The 18,683-nt window shown below is 46.1% G+C and overlaps 1 protein-coding gene across 2 annotated transcripts in view; it reads left to right on the forward strand.

Moving 5' to 3' along the window:
• LOC144177635 (nuclear factor NF-kappa-B p100 subunit-like) overlaps nt 1-18,683 on the forward strand; it is a 184,530-nt gene that overhangs the window by 94,868 nt on the left and 70,979 nt on the right. For both annotated transcript variants that reach the window (XM_077705272.1, XM_077705273.1), the window contains exons 9-10: nt 7,164-7,305; nt 16,854-17,048. In XM_077705272.1, the coding sequence (XP_077561398.1) occupies nt 7,164-7,305; nt 16,854-17,048 (337 nt within the window). The remainder of the gene's footprint in view (nt 1-7,163; nt 7,306-16,853; nt 17,049-18,683) is intronic.

The following is an 18,683-nucleotide window of genomic DNA, read 5'->3' on the forward strand; positions in this document are numbered from 1 at the left end:
ATTGAACTAGGGTCTGATTAGTAAGCGAAAACATGGTTCCCTGCTTATAAGAGACATCTCGTATAAGAGACAGAAACTGCTCCCCGGTATGTGTCTCTTATAAAGGGGTTCAACTGTAAGTGGTTTATTTTATTATAGAAAGCATACAAAAGTTGACGGTGCCATAGTTGCTTTTTGTTATATCCGATATATTGTGTAAATGGTATCACTATAAGTGGGCTCAACAAAATTTCTGCTTCAGTGAAATATTTACAATTTCCCGTAAGCTAGCCATAGAAGTCAATGCAACAAAATCCTCACCATAACGAACCATTTGTCAGGCTTGTTTTCGCTTCAACAAAATTTTCGCTCAGTGGAGCTTAGACTTGAAAATTTATTTCACAATGAAATAAGCATAGCGCCAGCTATCCATGACATTTTATACGTCCCCACCGCTTAGTTTCACCAAAAACATGCTCCAACACCCCCAGCCAGAAACAACAAACACTTGTAGATGAAGTTTAATAGTGATAAAGATAATAGAGCCAACTTTCCACGAGGCAGGCGCGGGCCCGGTTTCCAAGCCGGAACTACAGCCAATCTGTGTCCAGTTGAAATTACACGAATGCACTGCAACTGGCACTGCGCTGTGATGGGTGTGTTGTGAGCAGCTGTCGTTGCAGTCTTCCTTCTGCAATTCTTCAAAGTCAAAAGCAAAAATAATGTTTAGTCCTGGGCTGGCATCGTCCTGTCTTTGTGCTTGCCTTCCAAGGTGACAGACATGCAAAGGTGCCTAGTCAGAGGATAAGATAACGGGCGCTGCTCCTGCCACAAGCGAGAGGGGGGGCTTCCCATGGCTACTGTTTTAAGTGCGAATGCACTTCTTAAGCGACCCTGAATCACGCGTCCACCGCCGTCCGCACCACATACCCACGTAGGGCGATTGGCCAAGAAGAGTTTTTAAGTGCGAAAGCGACCCCACCACATACCCACTTAGGGCGATTGGCCAAGAAGAGTTCCTTTGCTACCCATTCGGCATATCTTCGTGATACTAACCACTTCCTACGGGAAATTAACAACATAAAAATCCCTGATGGTGCCTTCCTTGTAACTATAGATGTAACTTCTCTGTACACAAATATACCTCACCGAGATGGGATTGAAGCCCTGGTTGAATCCTATAGCATACATCGGGATCACGAGGCGCCAAGCCCACAAGTCATTGAAACTTTGACCAGGCTAGTGTGGAATTAAATAGCTTTTAATTCCACAATCAGTATTATCTTAAGCGACCCTGAATCACGCGTCCACCGCCATCCGTCCGTCCGCACCACATACCCACTTAGGGCGATTGGCCAAGAAGAGTTTTTAAGTGCGAAAGAGACCCCACCACATACCCACTTAGGGCGATTGGCCAAGAAGAGTTCCTTCGCATCACCCGTGCATTCGCACTTCCCCATGCTCCCCTTCGGGGAAATGCGGGTGTTTATAGTGCAGATCTCTCTGTGGCACTGCCGTGAGGATTGGTTGTAACAGAAAACTCCTTCGTAGGCGTGGTCTAAAAATATCACGGCACAGCCCTGGCCCACTGTGTTGTGCCTGTGCTGCATTGTCAGCACCACAATTTGGCCCTGTGCCAATATGATAGTGCTAACAAGCACTTTGGGCTGCATCGGTGTGTGTAAAGGACATTGGAAACTTAGCTGGGCTGTGAGCGTCCTGTAGCTGAGGTTTTGTTGTAGCAAGAGAGAAGTGAGAGTACAAGTTATCGGGGGTCGTGCCATCAGACGAGGCAGGTTTCGAATTTCAGCCACGGAATTTCAACCTTGCATAGGCCTTTTTTCTTCCAGCGGCACTGGTTGTTCCTTTGTGCTTTTTGGGTCATAGAGTTTCATACTAACATATACTAAAGGGAAATCCGGCGCTAGTGCCTAGGTGAGCCATGCTTCAGCAGGCGTGCTGCCATGTACCGCAGAGAAGCATTTCATCGTTACGTGGTGTGGCTCGCCAACAAGCTCGAAAGTTTCCTGTAACTGCAAAAAAAAAAAAAAAAAGTGTAAAGAATAATATAAAGTTGTTTTATGGATACAAAAATGGAGCTCCAAAAGAGGTTTTTGGCGGGAATTACTTGGCAGCTTCATGCAAGAGAAACAAGAAAAGCATGTTGCCCTGTTTTTGTGACTTTTGATGATCGGAAAGGAGCCATGTGGCTACTAGGCAAGCTGAGATTTCGAGGAACGTTGCTTGATGCTATGGCAACACCCACAATGGCACGCGATTGCAGTAACGGATTTCTCTATGCATAGGCGTAAAGTGGTCCGAACCGGGTGGGGTCCGAACCTACGACCTCCAGAATACGCGTCTGGTGCGATGACCACTACGCTACCGGCGGGGCTATTTTCCCCTCCTCTTTCTGGGGTATTTATGTTAAGGTATTTTTGTTTCCTGCGCTTGGAGTGGTAGCCAGCGCCACTCGGAATACTATATATACATACAGTCTTTGTCAAAATTTTGTGGGCCACGGCGACCGTGGCCAGAGCAGGCGCGCGGCCGAGAAGGCGCGCTGCGCTTGCTGCTGTCGGGTGGTTGCGTGGCTAAAGAGAGCGAGGGGAACTTTCGCGCTTCCCTTTCGTAGTAGGGCTGGCGCGATAGTGCAGCGGGGCCGGTTTCTCGGAGCAGGAGCACTTCGCTTCAGCGCAGGCACTTTGCGCAGCAGTTGTAGCGCTGGACACACACAAAAGCGGGAGCAAAAAGTTCCCCTCGCTCTCTTAAGCCGCGCAACCACCCGACAGCAGCAAGCGCAGCGCACCTGCTCTGGCCACAGTCGCTGTGGCCCACAAAATTTTGACGAAGACTGTACATACATACAGGGTGTTTCACCTATCTTTAGCCAGAGTTTAAAAATATGTTGATGCACTCTAAAGCCCAGTTCTACATGGTGCGGTTTTCATCTGCGAATTCGGCGGAATGAACTTTCGCACTTGTGAAGTTCGCAATGCCTGGATATGTCGTCTACATGGCCTGCGAATGTCGCGATTTTCGCTTTTCCGAGGTACATTGTTTGCAGACCGGCCGAGAGCAAATCTTGTTGATTTAAAAAAAAAAAAGGTTTTATTTTACTTCCTGGGCAAGTTTCTTTAGACTGCATTGCAGTAAATATGAGTTTATTTGCGGTTTCGTACAAACAACAATCGCCAATTATTTAGCAATATACACCACATAGCAGAGAAGACAAACACTGTAAGCCACCCTGGTTTCGCTTTTTGTGCCTGCCTAGCACACCTCGGTTTACCTCGGACAGTTCTTCTTGGGTTTTTCTGTACTTCGTTCCTGCTGTGATGCCCGCCACTTGCACGGACACCGATTATTAAGCATTCATTAAAAACGGCACGGGACATCGTGTTGTGAACGCGCGTGCGCTTGTTTTGGTCGTTTTGGTGCGCCCGCGTTTATGCCACACTCAGACAAGCAACGCCATCTGTTTGCTAAGCATGCAACCAGAGATGCCGTGATGTTCACCTAGCTGTGTTCTTATTGGCCGTTGGTCCAGCCCCTCTACGCCACATGAGCCGCACGAGCGGCGTTTGCAGGGGGTGCTCGACCGTTCCAAACATTTGGCACTTTGCTGCAGCAACGAAAAAGGGTCAGTTTGCCACAGGAGCACACCGCATCTGCGAATTCGGAGGGAAAATTGCACCATGTAGAACCAGCTTAAGACGACACAACCAAATGCATTTTGCTGACTTTTGTCTGTAGTTTGTCACGCGTTTTTTGTTTTTTGTATTTTGCCTGATTCGATAATTAGTCAGTTTTAATTACCCAACCTTCAGACAAACGAAGCTAGGCAAGATATCCTAATTAAAAAGTTGCAGAGTGGTATTCAAGACGTCACAATAAACAGTTTCTGTCTGTCTATCCATTAAGTATTAGTGTTTTTCAGCTTATTGAAGATGCCCACGAAATACAATAAAATACCACGTGACATACTGGCTTTGCGCGTCTTGATTGCAGTCCTCCCAAACATTCCGCACACCAACTGCCATGGGTGCACTGCCACTTAAAAGGCGACAGGGCAGCAACGTAGGCGTTGGCTGTGCCATTTGCGCCAGCGATGTGCTTCTCTCGCGACAGATCGCCAACAGTGATAAGCAGACGCAGCGGTTATCGCTTGCCCTGCCGGAGTTAACAGGTTCATCATCTACCCTGTCACTTCTTTAGCGGCAGCACTGCTATGGCAGTTTGTGTGCGCAACACTTGGGCGCACAGCAATCAAGACGCGCGAGCCGGCACATCACATAGTATTTTTTTGTATTTCGTGGACATCTTCAATACGCTGAAAAACACTAATACCACCAACACTAATACTAATACTACATAGAAAGGTTAGCAACATGCATTTGGTTGGGTTGTTTAGATTGCATAGAAATATTTTTAAACTCTGGCTAAAGTTAGGTGAAACACCCTGTATATATATATATATATATATATATATATATATATATATATATATATATATATATATATATATATATATATATATATATTATATGTTGTATGTTGAGATGATTTCGGTGCATGTTAATGATCTTCTGTCTGGAGCTGTCCACTACGGTGCGCCTCAAGTGAATTCGGCTTGTTAACTCTTTCGCTACCGCCGGAAAATTGACTAATTTTAGGGGTCCAAGAAAACATTTTTTTTCCTGCTAAAAAATTGGTTAGGCACTAATTGCAGGAGCAGAAAATGCAGATTATTTAATGGCATTTCCAATAATACCAGTTTTTTAAATGTTTTTATATATCATAGTTGTAAAAAAAATATCAAAACCAAAATTTTTGTCAAGCTGTCGAAAAAAAAAATGATAAAAAAGGAGTTGTGTATATCAAACCACCGGTAGTAGAAAAAAAATTAGAATATACATTTTGTAGGAAAACATCTCAAAAACACGCCCTAGAAAAAATGTCGACTTTCGCGGAACAGTTTGTCAGATATAAAAAAAAAAGTTAGCATGCACGGTGCTCGTGTCATGCGGTGAAGCCCAACCTCCAATTCAAAATTTGCAATTTCGGGGGGTTTTCTGGAATAAATCTGGCGGTTTGTCATTATCAGAGGCACCAATTTGCCCCCACATAACGTAAAAACATCTTGTCAATGGCTGACTTTGCATTTACAGCGAGCACAACATTTGGGACAAGCACGCGATGCGGAAAAAAACATGCATGAAGTTGAAAACGGAACGCCGTGGCTGACGCTTGTTGTCATTCACGGTCAGTTATCTCTCAAAACATAAAGCTGAGCTTTATTATCTTCTTACTCGCAATTGTAGCCTTGCCCGCAAAAATGAGGTACGATGAGCTAGAATCGTGCCCTGCGATCTTTGGCCGAGTAGCAGTTGCGCGCTGAAAAAGATCAGCACAACGAGCCTCCTCTATTGCAGCGCCACCTAACATTTTTCAAATGAAACAGTACAAAAACTTATCAGAGACCAGAGACCCCGTCCGAATAGACAGTTCAACTAAGCAGCAAAATTAGACACCCGGATATACCCTCGCATGGAAACGAAACTGGAAGGGGAACAGCTGGCAATGTAAGGCCGGTTTGAAGCGCTGTCCTCGGCGGAACTGTCTGGCGACTGGGTGTGACCTTTTGACTTGCATCTGAAGTTCTTATCGCAGAAATCGGGTTAGGGTGGGGGGAAATCAGGAGCGCCGTGCTTTGTTCAAGGATCAGTCACGGACGCTTCAGGCGCCATGGCAGGTAGCCTTGAAGTTGGGTAACTGCGTAGTAGCACTAAATATGAATTTCGTGATGCATAAACAAAACCAAAACTGTTGTAAACTGTTTGCAAATGGTCCTGGGGTAAGTAGAACTACCACAGTACTTAGAACACCGTGCACAAAGGCAATAAAACTGCCTAAAATCATAAAGTAGCTTTGCAACCAGGCACTGCTTGACATTTTCAGCCGATTTCTGGGATTATTACTGTCAGAGCGTGAACCTGAAGATTGAAAATCGTTTGCTAGTTCCCCATTCACGCCCTGATAGCAAAAAACAAGCGCTGGTGCAGAGTAATTACGAGTTGCACGCATTCTTCGTTGGTAGCCGTGACGTGCGATGACCACGCCCCTTTTCCACACCCAGGTGATTCAAAAGCGTGTCAAAAATCACGTTTCCGTTGCAAAAATTAAAACAAAACTGATTTTGAAAGGCCATTTTCTGATCTAACTCCGAACAGCTTTACTTGTTCGAGAAACGCCTGGAACACTATGAAAAGGCGCTCCCAAAAGTATCGATCAAATTGATCGATTTTGATAGGCGCGGTAGCGAAAGAGTTAAACCCCATAATCTGAATCTGATATTCTGGTTTTGAGTGGATGCGGCTTTGCCTCATTCTCAGTACTGCATGAATTATATATATTTATGACCTCTGCATGCAAGTTACGATGTCTCCATCTCTAAGAAATGTAAATTGTTAGAAGAGCTTCTTTTTCCACGAGTCGCCAGGATGAGTAGCAATACTAAGAAACAGGACACTCACGTGTGTTGGACGAGCCGCTGATAACAAAAACTCTCCCGAAGGGATCTTTGAAGACTGCACCCTTTTTGTGCTCAAAAAATCACGCAGAGCAATGTAAAGCAAGATGAGTATACAGCAACATATTCACTCCCTGAGCATAGGATATCCCTAACATTAGACAGTGATGCTTAGTAGGCTCCATTCTTCTTTTTAAAAAAGTAATTTTTTCCTGCCTGTATTTTTTTGTGTGTACATGGCATTCACAGTGAAAAGTTAAAAAAAGGAAATAATAAAATGGATGACGAATCCGGCGCTGGTACTTCTAGGGCGCTTGTCCTCTTATGGCAAGCATTTGAAGGAATAAATGGAAAGCATGAAACCGTGCACGTCTGCACCAACAGTGATGCTGTGAGCTCTTACCAACATTAACATGTGAAATGAAAAGGTAAAGGCAACTCAAAAAAAAAAACCTCAACTGGTAATGGCACTGGTAATGACACTGGTAATGGAGCTTTGGGAAGCAGCGGAGGGGCGGGGTCTTTCCTCTCTCTCCCCCCCCCCCCATAGTCGGCACCTATGTCTCCCTGGTATATGTTAGTATGAAACTCTATGCTTTGGGTCACTTGGGTGGCTCACTTGCTCCTGCCATTTTCGTCCTTCCCTTGCCAGGTGGCCATAGTGTTCAAGACACCAGCGTACCGGGACCCCAACCTGCAGCACGAGGTGCCTGTCAAGTTCCAGCTGATCCGCAAGTCGGACAACGACTGCAGCGAGCCCTTTGAGTTCACCTACAAGCCCTGCATGCCCACCGGTCAGTCGCCGCCTTGGCTGCTCGACGGGGCTTCGCTTGGGAATGGGAGAGCATGCGGGGAGCCAAAATGCTTGAAGCTGTGTTGGCTCTGTGTAGTTTTGTTCGTTTCTTGTGGCGGAGGTTGCTGCAGCAGCTGGGGGTTTGACATTTTTTATTTCAAACTTTTTTTTTGTCTGGATGTGCAGGCATGTTGTGGGTGTGGCAGTATAAATGATTATTGTTTAGTTCTTTCATACACGTGTATACAAAATGAAAGAAGGGGTCCAAGGCCAATTCAGCTGTGCCTGGGGATAAGAATAGATTCATTTCTAATGGAATGCATTTTTGTCATTAAAAGAAAGGCCGGGTGCACACACTGCCTTCTGCTTTCTTAGGTGACTTAAAGATAAGAAAATGTTGCTGTAATGCAGCTGTGGCGACCAGCATTGTTAAAAGTATGCGAAGTCTAATTGTAGGACAAACATAACAGTTGGTATGGCTGGCACGGCATTCACACGTTCATGTCTGTGTGGAGTACAGAGAAAAATTAGTGGGAACACCAGGGTCAGTCACTAGGACAATTTTTGCGCACAGGTAGGTCAGTGACACATGTGACTACCGTATAATGCGGAATATAGGTCGACCCCCTTAGCTTGTAGCCAATAAATGCAAAAAAATTACACCATCTCCCCCTTGGAAACCCTGATGAGGATGCGAAGCATCATGGGGGTGTGGTTCCATTGTGTTGCCGTTATGTTGAGTGATCTGGTTTTTCACTAGCGCCAGAGGGAATTCCGCGTCCGGGTCCACACCGGTGGCAAAGGCACGCAAGTGCTGTTGTGTTATGGTGAGTAGGCGGTGGTTCTCGAGGCGCCGAAACTCATCCATCATGTTCTTGTCGATGTTGTCGTCTCTGTGGTAGAATCGGTAGTCTCCGTCAGCGTTGGTGAGATAAAGGTTGTTGACGTTGGTGCACTGGCTGAGAGAAAAGTACACGCCCTCCTCTTCGCAGCTTTGTCTTTTTCTCCTTCTTCTTTAGCGGTTCCCCCTACGGGAAGATGACGGCGGTGGTTGAACGCGAAGCTATCGCGTGATGGATTCTTTGGTTGGCCAATCCCTAGGGGCATCCTGCCGCAATCATCATCAGAGGTGCTGCGGACAGGGCACGGACGCGGGACATCCCCTTGAGCAAGAGATGCTTCGCATCTAAAAAAAGATTCGGTACACAACATCGTTTATTGAGGCTATAACTTGTGTCGTCTCAGATTACTCGCTAGAGTTGTCTGAAATGTCGTTGAACGACTGCTCCTTGCTGGCTGTCGCCCACACAGCAAGTCATCCTCGGTGCAGCCCAGAGAATTGCTGATCCAGCACTTAAAAGATCACAAGACCATGTAATCGTGAAGCGAGTGCAAAGCAGGGGACACTCGTGTGCAGACCGTTCTGAGAGCCAGTCTGTTCAGGCGGCCAGCAAGCATCTTGGGGTATCCATTTGTTGAGATGTCGCACTACGCTCGCAGACAAAAGTCGCCACTTTGTACAGCAGCACAGGTGCACAGAGCAGCGCTCATGACACGAGGTCTTCCGAGCGTTGCATATCGGAAGCTGCCCCTTCAGCTAACGTCAGTAGCGTATACTTCTTTTGATGGCACCGAACTGGTGCAAGGCGGACATGTTGAGGAAAACATCTAAATTTTCGTTTAAGCTGCTGTGAACTGGCACCAAGTGCCTAAACTCATTTTGAGCAAGAAGGAAGTGATACGCACTCATTTAGAACTGCCAGTTGGGCTTGTTGGTATACGTGCATGATTGAAAAAATGCTACTTCGTGTTTAAGTAGCACTTTTTCAATAATGAATGCACACATTCACTGACAGCGAGTGAAGCAGCAAAACAAAGATGGCGGCACGTCCAATTGATGGTGGTGGTGATGGTGTTTTTGCGGTTCGGATGGGCTTGATGGGTTTCCCGGTTGCCAAATAATGACCAGATTATGTCAGTGACCGCTATATAGGTCAAGGGGGGACTTTTCGGCAAATTTTTTGGTAAAAAAATTACCTATATTTCGCTTCATATGGTAGGTCCGGCCATTGCGGAAGCATCACGAGGTGTGAATGGGGCAGCTTCCCACTGGCCCTATTTGGTAAATTTGTGTTACGCCAAAGTCAAAGAGACTGGAAAGGCATGTTTTTGTTGCCGTAAAATTGTCTTCAGCAGATGTGTTCTGCGTAATGTCTGCCATAAAAAAGGAAAAAGAAAAGAGTTTGTGTTTTTTAAACGGGAATTTAACAATTCGCTACTGCTTGTGCATGTGCCAAATGTAGAACCCAGTGCCAGGATACTGGAACTAAATCCAAGATTATGACAGACACTGATTATGCACACCAGTATAATCACGCCAACAGACTTTGTACTGGTCTAGGTGAGATTAGGACAGCTCTGCCTGCGAAGCCAAGAATGCTAAGGCCTGATGCGTGGGAATTTTTTCTGTGCATGACATTCCTTGGTAGAACTAAGAAAAGCATGCAATAAAGAAGGCAAAATACAACATCGTTCAGTTTGAAAGAACAATCTTTTGGTAATACAAAGAAAAACAGTGCCAAAGACAGGACAAAAGAAAGGAATTGCAAACCACAGGCGCTGACAAACAACTGAGTGCTTTATTGCTCTTTTACTGCCCTTTGCACTGTTTTTCTTCGTATTACAATGTACCAAATGGCCTTTCAGCAGACCCTTCTGTAGATTTTGGTATCTCACTCAGCTCCATCCCAGCCATGGAAGGTGTTTTTTAAAAAACTGGGAAAAGGCAAACTTTGAAATTTTGTGCTACAGCGATGTGTTCGGGGCAGTACTGATGTAATTCAGGCCAGCACTAAAACACAGTTGTCGGCGTGCTAACTGCACATTAGCATTTTAGTAATACCACGATCAAACTAAACTAGAGGCCCTACTGCAGTTGCCAAGTGACGCTTTTTGGCTGTTGCCAATCGCACAAACATGATTCTGTGACATCGTAGAGCAATCGCCGGAAAGTGGCTGTGGAGTCGCCACTGCTGCATCTATTCTCCCTGATATCCATTACTTCTGTGAAGTTTGCGATAAACTTGGTATCATTGTGATAGAGATAGAGCATTCTTTTTAACAAACCAGACTTGCATTTTTGTGCCATGACCCATTCAAGGGACAGTGGTCTTGAGGACATTTTTATTTTACCTAGGTGCTTGATATTTACACAGTAAGTGTATTTTAACATCCTGAGCACAAATATGCAGTCAGTTTCCGTGTAAGGTCAGAGTTGTGCAACATGCTGTGCCATTCGGTTTCGGGCAGTTTTTTCATTGTCTACCTATGAAATACCCAAATACTTTTTATCCGTTTCTGCTCTAGAAGGACCACAGAGTGCAACTATGGCACAGCAGTAATTTTAGCATTGTTTCTTAAAACGCTGTGAAATTATTAAATGTTAGAACTGCATAATATTTTGGGCTAGCAAAAAGAAATTCCATATTTTTGTGGTTTTGTTGCATTGTTCAGTTCATAAGTTTTCAAATGCAGCAAAATTGATGCAAATCTAACCAGTACATCCCGACATACTGTACCCAACAGTTGACCTCGTGGGGAAAAATTGGTTCTGAGAAAGCAGGGCACAAAGTTTGGAAACATAGGCAAAAATGGTCATTTAGGCAACTTCAGAGGGCAACAGTGTTGTAAATACTTATGGTACAGCTTTAATATTTTGCAGGTACATTCTTTGGGACCTGTAGATTGCAAAGAAAATTAATACAGAAAATTGATTTTTTGGCAAATTTTCGGTCCTCAAGACCAATGTTTCCCCCTTAAGTACTGCTGTCGCATTAATAGGAAAGCTCAGTTATTCCAAGACTGCCGGCATCTTCACTGCATGGTTACAGAAACCACTTTGAATCAATCAGATTTAGGAGAAATCCCCAAGGTAGAGTAAGTTTCTCTGTAAGATTTTTTTTTTTTCAGCTGTATGCCAAGTTTTTCTTCGCATAAACTGCTTTGTACTTCTTTTTAGTGCTCCCATTTGTGGGGGTTATAGAAAACGGACTTGAGAAAAAGAGCTGTAAATGGCAAGTTTCATAAACTTTCATGTCAGCTCTAGAAAGAAACCTTGGAATGTGGGGCAAAGCGAGGCGTGAAAAATTTCCCTGACTTATAAATCCTCTCAGGCGTGCCCTCATGGCATGATGGCATCATTCCCGCTTTCCACTAGATCCCCTTCCCTGTGCTAACAACGGAACAATTGTACACTCAGAACACACTTGCACCGCACGCACGGGAGCAGGGGTGAGACAGCTGCGCATATTGCGCAGTTTTGATACAAATTTGTTTTCCTGCACCAGGCTGCTCCAAAAAATTGAAAATTGCAAAAATTGCGCCAAACTGCTCCAAAACAGTGCGAGAGCCAAGGATTTTAACGCTCCCGTCAGTTTCGGTAGTTTCAGTGTGGAAAAACGCTTACTGGTGTCATAATTTTCCAGCACTTCCAAGGTGATGCTGTTTGTTAGGTTTAATTGATTGATCATTCAATAAAAAACGCACATAAATTGCAAAATTCGCAAATGTCAGGTTAACATGTTATATTCTGTGAGTTTTTAAACTTTTGCCATTGAAAACCATTGCAAAGTACTGTAGAAAAAATAGGTGCTTATTTGACTGAAACGACAAATTACTTGTGCAAGTTGATGAAAAACGGCACTTTTCGGATCGCCGTATCTCCAGACAACATTGCTGGGCACTGCCATCTTGATGTGGTGAAGATTGTAAAACATGGCTGCCGGGCAATTGCTCGTGGTTCAGGCAGAGCGCTCTTCGCCGATTTCTACCGTGGTTTTGGTTATTGGGGTGGCTGGGTTTACAGTTAGTCGTTTGATCTGTTGCGAGAAGTTGCGCAACGCGAAAGATGGGAACTCATCGAAAACGTGGTGCCCGCGAGTTCGCCATGTTTCGGCCTTGAGTGTGAGGCGCGGTGCGTGCTTTAAGTGAAATTTTGGACTCATTGCGGTATTATAAAATGCTGAGTTATTGCTGCCTTTGGCAACGAGCTTGTGAGCGGCGGGAATGGGACGATCAACACTGCAGTAGTGGCGGCGCAGGCTACATCTCCGCAAAATGTCCAAGCAGTGTCCGATAGCGGGACAGACTATATGTATGAAATAATGATGGTTCATCTATCTGAAGTGAAATTTAATGCCAAAAGGGATGTGGCTAAACATACCAATGTTACTCAAATTACGATTGTAGTAAACGGGCACCTTGGGCATTAGAGAGTTTTAGCTGACCGTTTTCGACGGTCCGCTCCCGTATCGGCGGCACGATCAGCGCAACCGGAGCCAATGCTGTTCGCGGCCAAGCGCGCCAGGCATGCGCAATGGCGCTCCCGCTTGCTATCGGAGCGGAGCGGACCGTAAAAAACGGTCAGCTAAAACTCTCCATTGTAATGGGAAGACTGGTGGGGTGCGACAACTGTCACCCCTTCGCGCAGCTTTTGCCGTGGCTCTACCCTTGTGCGTAAAGCCGAGTCTGGGATTACAAAAATAATAATTGTGGCATTCACATGATAATAAAAATGCCTTACAATTGCTTAGTTTTTCAATTCGATATTTTCAATGCCACCGCACGGTATCCATGCATACAGCCTAAGAAATTAAGAATGGTTTGTAAAAACATTGTGCATTTCATATCTTGTGATACTCTGGTAGAAAAAACTTTATTGAAAGGCTGTTTCAGTGTTATGTACATTCAAAATTGATTAAAAAGTGCACTCCCCCCCCCCTTTCCGAGTTGCAAAAAAATTGATTTTTTAGGCTCCTACGGTGACATAAAAATGTTCTGCTCCAAATGAAGATTCTTCTGCTCCAAAATCAAGATTTCGCTGCTCCAAAAACTGCTCCCTAATCTGTGTCCCAGCTGCGCTGTGTCCTGTCCACTTCTCGTCCTCGTCTACTTGCGCTGTTCAAAAGAATGCTCCCAAATCTAATTCTGCTGTGTCACCCCAGCAGGAGTCATGTTCCATGTAGGGCATATCATGCCAATGTAAACCACCACTAACCGAAGTGCATGATAACCTGCTTTGTCTGCCAACTAGCTTGGCCAGCGCGTAGTGGTCAATGCCTTTTTTTCAAAGAAAGCTTTATCATGCTTCCGAATAATTAGGAAGGCAGGAAAACGATCCTTTCGATGTCCTACGTAAAAAAGAAAAGGAGGAACAGTGCAGGTAAAAAAAATTGACCGTGTATCTGCTGCTTTAGTTGCAAATGTCGACAAAAGATGATAGTTTTTGTCGATGCATACCAAGTAAATGCCTCGCTTCGCTTTCCCACTCACCTTTCTCATGCTGTTTTTCTTCCAGTGCACTCCTCCCCAGTTAAACATGCTAAAGGTTTGCTCAAGGCAATTTAAATTTACCGATTCCACTGCTCCAGGCCGGATGCCTTGATGCCAGTGTTGCCGTACGGTGGAGACGCACGTGAATCAATGCGCCCTGCTTCAACGTTTATAAAACCATGTTTTCCTACTCCATGTGCGTTCCAAACAGATCGTGGAACCTATCTAATGGAATCTTTCGTAACTGTTGCCCCTTGATTTCTTCAAATGCCGCCAGAAGCTATAGTGGCGCAGGCGACAGCAGGCGACGGTGTGAATTTTTTTTCTGTAGTGGATGGGGTATTTCATTTCATAAAAACCAAGCATCTCTGAATTTTTTTTTATAAAGGAACACTGCAAATATCACTTATGTATTCATTTTCTGCCTTATATTTGTGTAATGTCTTCTTCTTGTTCAACGATGTTGACAAGTATGAACATTGACACCGGACTTAAACATTTAGATTTGGCTGCGGGTATATGACTAATGTGCAGATTTTGTTTCACTTTGGCTGGGTGGCTGAATTGAGTCACAGACAGACATACAGACAGGCCAAAATTTCTGCGTTTAAGTAGCCCAAGAAAGACTATCTTCTTTAAAAAGGTCAGCTTTGTATGTCACTTGATTAGAAAACAGGGGACTATGTCAGCTGTCTTATCTAGACGGTGTTGATCAATGCAGCTTGTGCGGGACCACGTTGTCAGGATGCGAAAAGAGAAGCATCAGGGCAGAGTTTGCCCAGTGCCAAGGCGGTATCAGGCGCTCCCCAAAAGCACCTTGCTGTTGCCATTTCGCCTCATATCACCTGTGCATTGCGGGAAAGCCTGTCACCCCTTGTGGAGAAATCTGGTGCCTGTTTGCGGGGGTCAGTCGTAAGGGCTCAAAGTAAAATTCATCCTGTGCCCAACTGGTTTGCACTCATTGAAAATAATATATTTCAAATGTGTTTTATTGGGGCGTTTCTTGTCTTAAACTAGCCCTAATGTAATGTGTCCCGAGTGTTTTTAAACAGCTGCCCAGTTGCGTTTTCGAACTATGAAAATTTTTGAATAGTGCTAGAGTCAAACACGGATATATCGAATTCCAAAAGGATCATGAAATAGTTTGATATATCAAATATTTTCAATATAAAATACACCTGTCTGGAGATTATCTGACAACTCTGCACATCACTGAGAGCTTTCCGAGATTGTGACAAACGGTAGCTTACCGATTTGTTCCTCACCGTACAGAAAATTGGTACCACAGTGCAACGACCACCACACTTTATTTAAAATGGAGAAAAGTCTGAGATTTGCTGGCTTCTTCTGCATCGTAAGGTTCACCAGTATGTCTTCCAGCTTACTAACGCCATTTAACTGAAAAAATTTGGCTTTTTACACTTCGCCACTACAGTGGTGGATCTGAACACTGACGCAAGCTCGGCTGCAGTAGGCGGTTGGGAACGTGGTCAGGGCCATTAGTAGGGTCTGCTTCTTCGGCATTGGTGATGTCCGCCACAGCCTGCACTATATTGTCAGCACTTACGAACTCGTATGCCGCTGTGTCATTCGGAATGGCGCATGGGAATGCTGACAGTTTTCTAAATTCACTCTCGAGGCACCCAGCGCCGTCCTCGTCGGTATTAAAACACGTCCCGTCTGGTGCCACGCAACAGAGCTACTTTGCACACAACACACACCAGAATGGCCGGGCCGTGGCCGTGCTGCCTCCGCCTTTATGTCAGGTTTGATGCGCAGTATCGCGCTGAAAAATGCTGCGATAAATTTTGAATACCTCTGCAGTCAACATCTTTTCACCGGCTTGTACCTGTCGAGTAATGTCCGCTTTCGTCGCTAAATCCAGGTTCTTCTGTTTCTCCGTGACCGTGGCTCTGAAATGCATTGCCGTGGACGAAACAAACATGCACAACATTGACCCCAACATTGGTCCCCCTGCGTGAGCCACCACTGATAACCGCTCAAGCACACAGAAAAAATGCCATAAACCGAGTGTTTCTGGGCAGTTTGTCCTCCTCCTTCACTGCTTTTTGCACACAGTCACTCCCCATGTTCTGGCTCCCATGCGGCTGCCCCCATGCTAGCGTGCGAGCAGGTGTTGAAGGCCATCGAAGCAATGCAACACTGCCTCCTCCTTGCCGAGCGCGGCAGTGCCCGTGATAAGTCATCATCATCATCATCACATCCACCCCATCAGTAGAATTGATTAATTGTAGGGCTTAATGTGCTGACGCAATGCAGGCGATGAGGCACGCCGTAGTGGGGGGCTCCGGATTAATTTTGTCCACCTGGGGATTTTTAACGTGCGCCGAAATCCCGTACACACGGGCGTTTTTGCTTTATGCCTCCATTAGAAAAGTGGCCGCCGTGGCCGGGAATCAAACCCACGTCCTTGTGCTCAGCAACACACCCCATCAGTAGAAGCACACTTGCAGGGGCACTTGCAGCGCTGTGTTCACTATATCGAATGTGCTCGTGATCGGGATTTAAATACACGCATACAACAGCGCTATACTTTTGCATGGAATTTCTAAGGGGATGTTCAGACTGTTCGATATAGACAAAAATTTGATATGTCCGTGTTCGATATATCTGTGTTCGACTGCATTCAATTTGAAGCCGGATTGAATATTGTGTTATTCAGGTTGATATTCAGAAGTTTTAAATATTCCCACAACCTAGTTGTGTCCATGGCAAATCGAAAGGGGGAAAGTGCAGGCTCCAAAGCTCCTGTGCACTGGAAAATTTGTCAGCATTTTTTTATCCGTGTTGTGTAGTAATCAGATTCACAGCCGTGCTTGCACGTGGAACCAGCCAGTTTAGTGGTGACATCGAAGGGGCTGAACTGCAATTACTGAAAAGGGCAGAGGTGCGAAGCAGCGATTCATTCTGGACTCCCCAAGCATAACTGCTTAAAGGGCAGGGCTGGAAGGGCTGACATTTTTGCTAGTCTTCTGCAGCAGGCATCCTCTGGTGTAGATGCAAGGAATTAAGGTTCAGTTCAAGTTAACTGCTCTGGCTTGGAGCGAAAATTTGCGAGTGCATACGTTGCGACGTGTTGTTCTTTTCATCATCTTTGTCATCCAGAACTGAGAGAGAGGATGGGTGGCCTTTGTGGGAGTGCACTGTGAGAGGGTGGGCCGCAAGAATGGGTCCAAGGCGGATGCGCCCTTTGCGCAGATGAGGAGCTGTTGGTGCACAAGCGGCGCAAGCTGAGCCAGCAGCAGCCCTCTCCCCGCGACGAGTCCCTGGGCCTGAGCGCCATGATGGGCAGCCCCGCCAGTGGAGGCAGCGTTGTGGCTCCTCCCCTGTTCGTGGCCCAGCAGCAGCAGGAGCAGCAGCCCCTGCCGCCGTACAGCACGGAGCCTTACCCAGGTGACCAGGGTGGGCAGGACACCAAGCGGTACCTGGCTGGGCTGGCGTACCCGAGCAGCCAGCAGCCGGGCTATGACCAGCACGTTGTTGACTGCGCCACCACCATGCTCAGGCTCAACGACCGGAGGTGACCCGCTGGCGCACGCTAGCGGGAGAGGGTTGTGCTACACAAACCGGGGGGCTGGGGCTGTTGGGACTGGCGGTGTGCTGCTGTGCAGTTCGGTCTGCACACCGCAATCGTTGGGCCCCGAGAGCTAGTCGCTGCTGCTGTCGCACCTCACCGTCTGTCAGCCAGGAACTCTGGAAAAGTCGAGAGAGCCGGGGGACAGTGCTGAGCTGGGCCACGATGGGGTGCTTTGAGAGTCACGGGGAAGGTGTGGCCTGCACTCTCTCTTGTCTGGCCCTCTTGACGAGTTCACACATTGCGGCTGAGTGCTGAACAGCTGTGGTGTGCAGTGTTGTGCGAGGTCATTGTTCGTGCTCTAGGTCTACGTCTCCGTTCTCGTTGTGGCATGAATGGCCCTTGTTCACCCTCCCTTTGCTGGGATCAAAGGCAGGATTTTGAGGTACACACGTTTGTTCACCCTAGCACGCTCAAACTGGCCACTGAAGCTGAGGTTTCACACGTGGTTCCCACAAAGACCTCCGTGTCCTGCCCTCAAAATTGGAACTGCTTTGCTGCATGTGCCTTCTTGCGAGTTCTCGGCTGTGGAAGCTTTCGCATCGAGGAAAGAACAACGGGATGAAGGATGGCTAATCTGGCACAGCGCCTTTAGCCAAGTGTTTGCACGCACCTCTGTCCGCTACCCCAAGGCGTTTCCTTGATTGCATGCCTCATTGTGTGCCAGTCTGGTGGAATCGCTGATCAGTTGGTGAATCCTGGTTTGCTGTTTAGAGCGTCTGCCTCCCTTTGTTGCACTCCATAACTGCATAAGCAGGCACCTTTACTCCACTTTTTTATGCTCAATAGGGGGTGTCCTTCTCCACTTGGCAGTGTCATTATCTGCCGTAAGATCCGAATCCGCGTCATGGCGTGGAGGCAGTCTAGCAGTTTGTGTCGGTCACAAGTCATTGCTCTTGTCGAGGTCTACACAGAACTTGTATGATACGGCCATCCAAGTGCATTCGAAGGAAGGAAAAAAAATAAATAAATAAACGCTGTAGCTTTGATTCATCTAAGGACTTTGGCTCCAGCCATATTTGCAGTGTTGGCCATGCTCTCAGAACTGCCACTTGCCACCTGCACTGCATCAATTGGGTTCTGGTCAAATTAAAAGTACTGTGAAGGGCTGAAAAAGGTCTGATTGATTTCGTAAATTGTTAAGGCAGGATTCAAATTGCAAGGCAAAGTTTGTTCCACGAAATCCAGCTTGGCAGGTTGTAAGCCATGAGAAGCAGGGGTCATTAATTAACAGGACTTGCTAGTGGCCACAAGTACCCCCGTTGTCGATCTCCACCATGTTTCACGTGTGTTCCCCACACTGTCGAGCTGTGGCCGTTTGTTATTTATTGCTTGTGTTTTTTTCTGAAGCCTTTGTGATGGTGAGCTGGGGAAGGCTAGACAACCAGAAAACTATTTATAGCTAGTTGTATATGAAGGGACATGGCAAAATGCTTTTGCTGGTCCATTTTTTG

This window comes from Haemaphysalis longicornis, unplaced genomic scaffold (genome assembly GCF_048455015.1).
Source record: "Haemaphysalis longicornis isolate Haplotype H1 unplaced genomic scaffold, Haemaphysalis longicornis Haplotype H1 scaffold_1, whole genome shotgun sequence".
In the NCBI taxonomy this organism is placed as follows: domain Eukaryota; kingdom Metazoa; phylum Arthropoda; class Arachnida; order Ixodida; family Ixodidae; genus Haemaphysalis; species Haemaphysalis longicornis.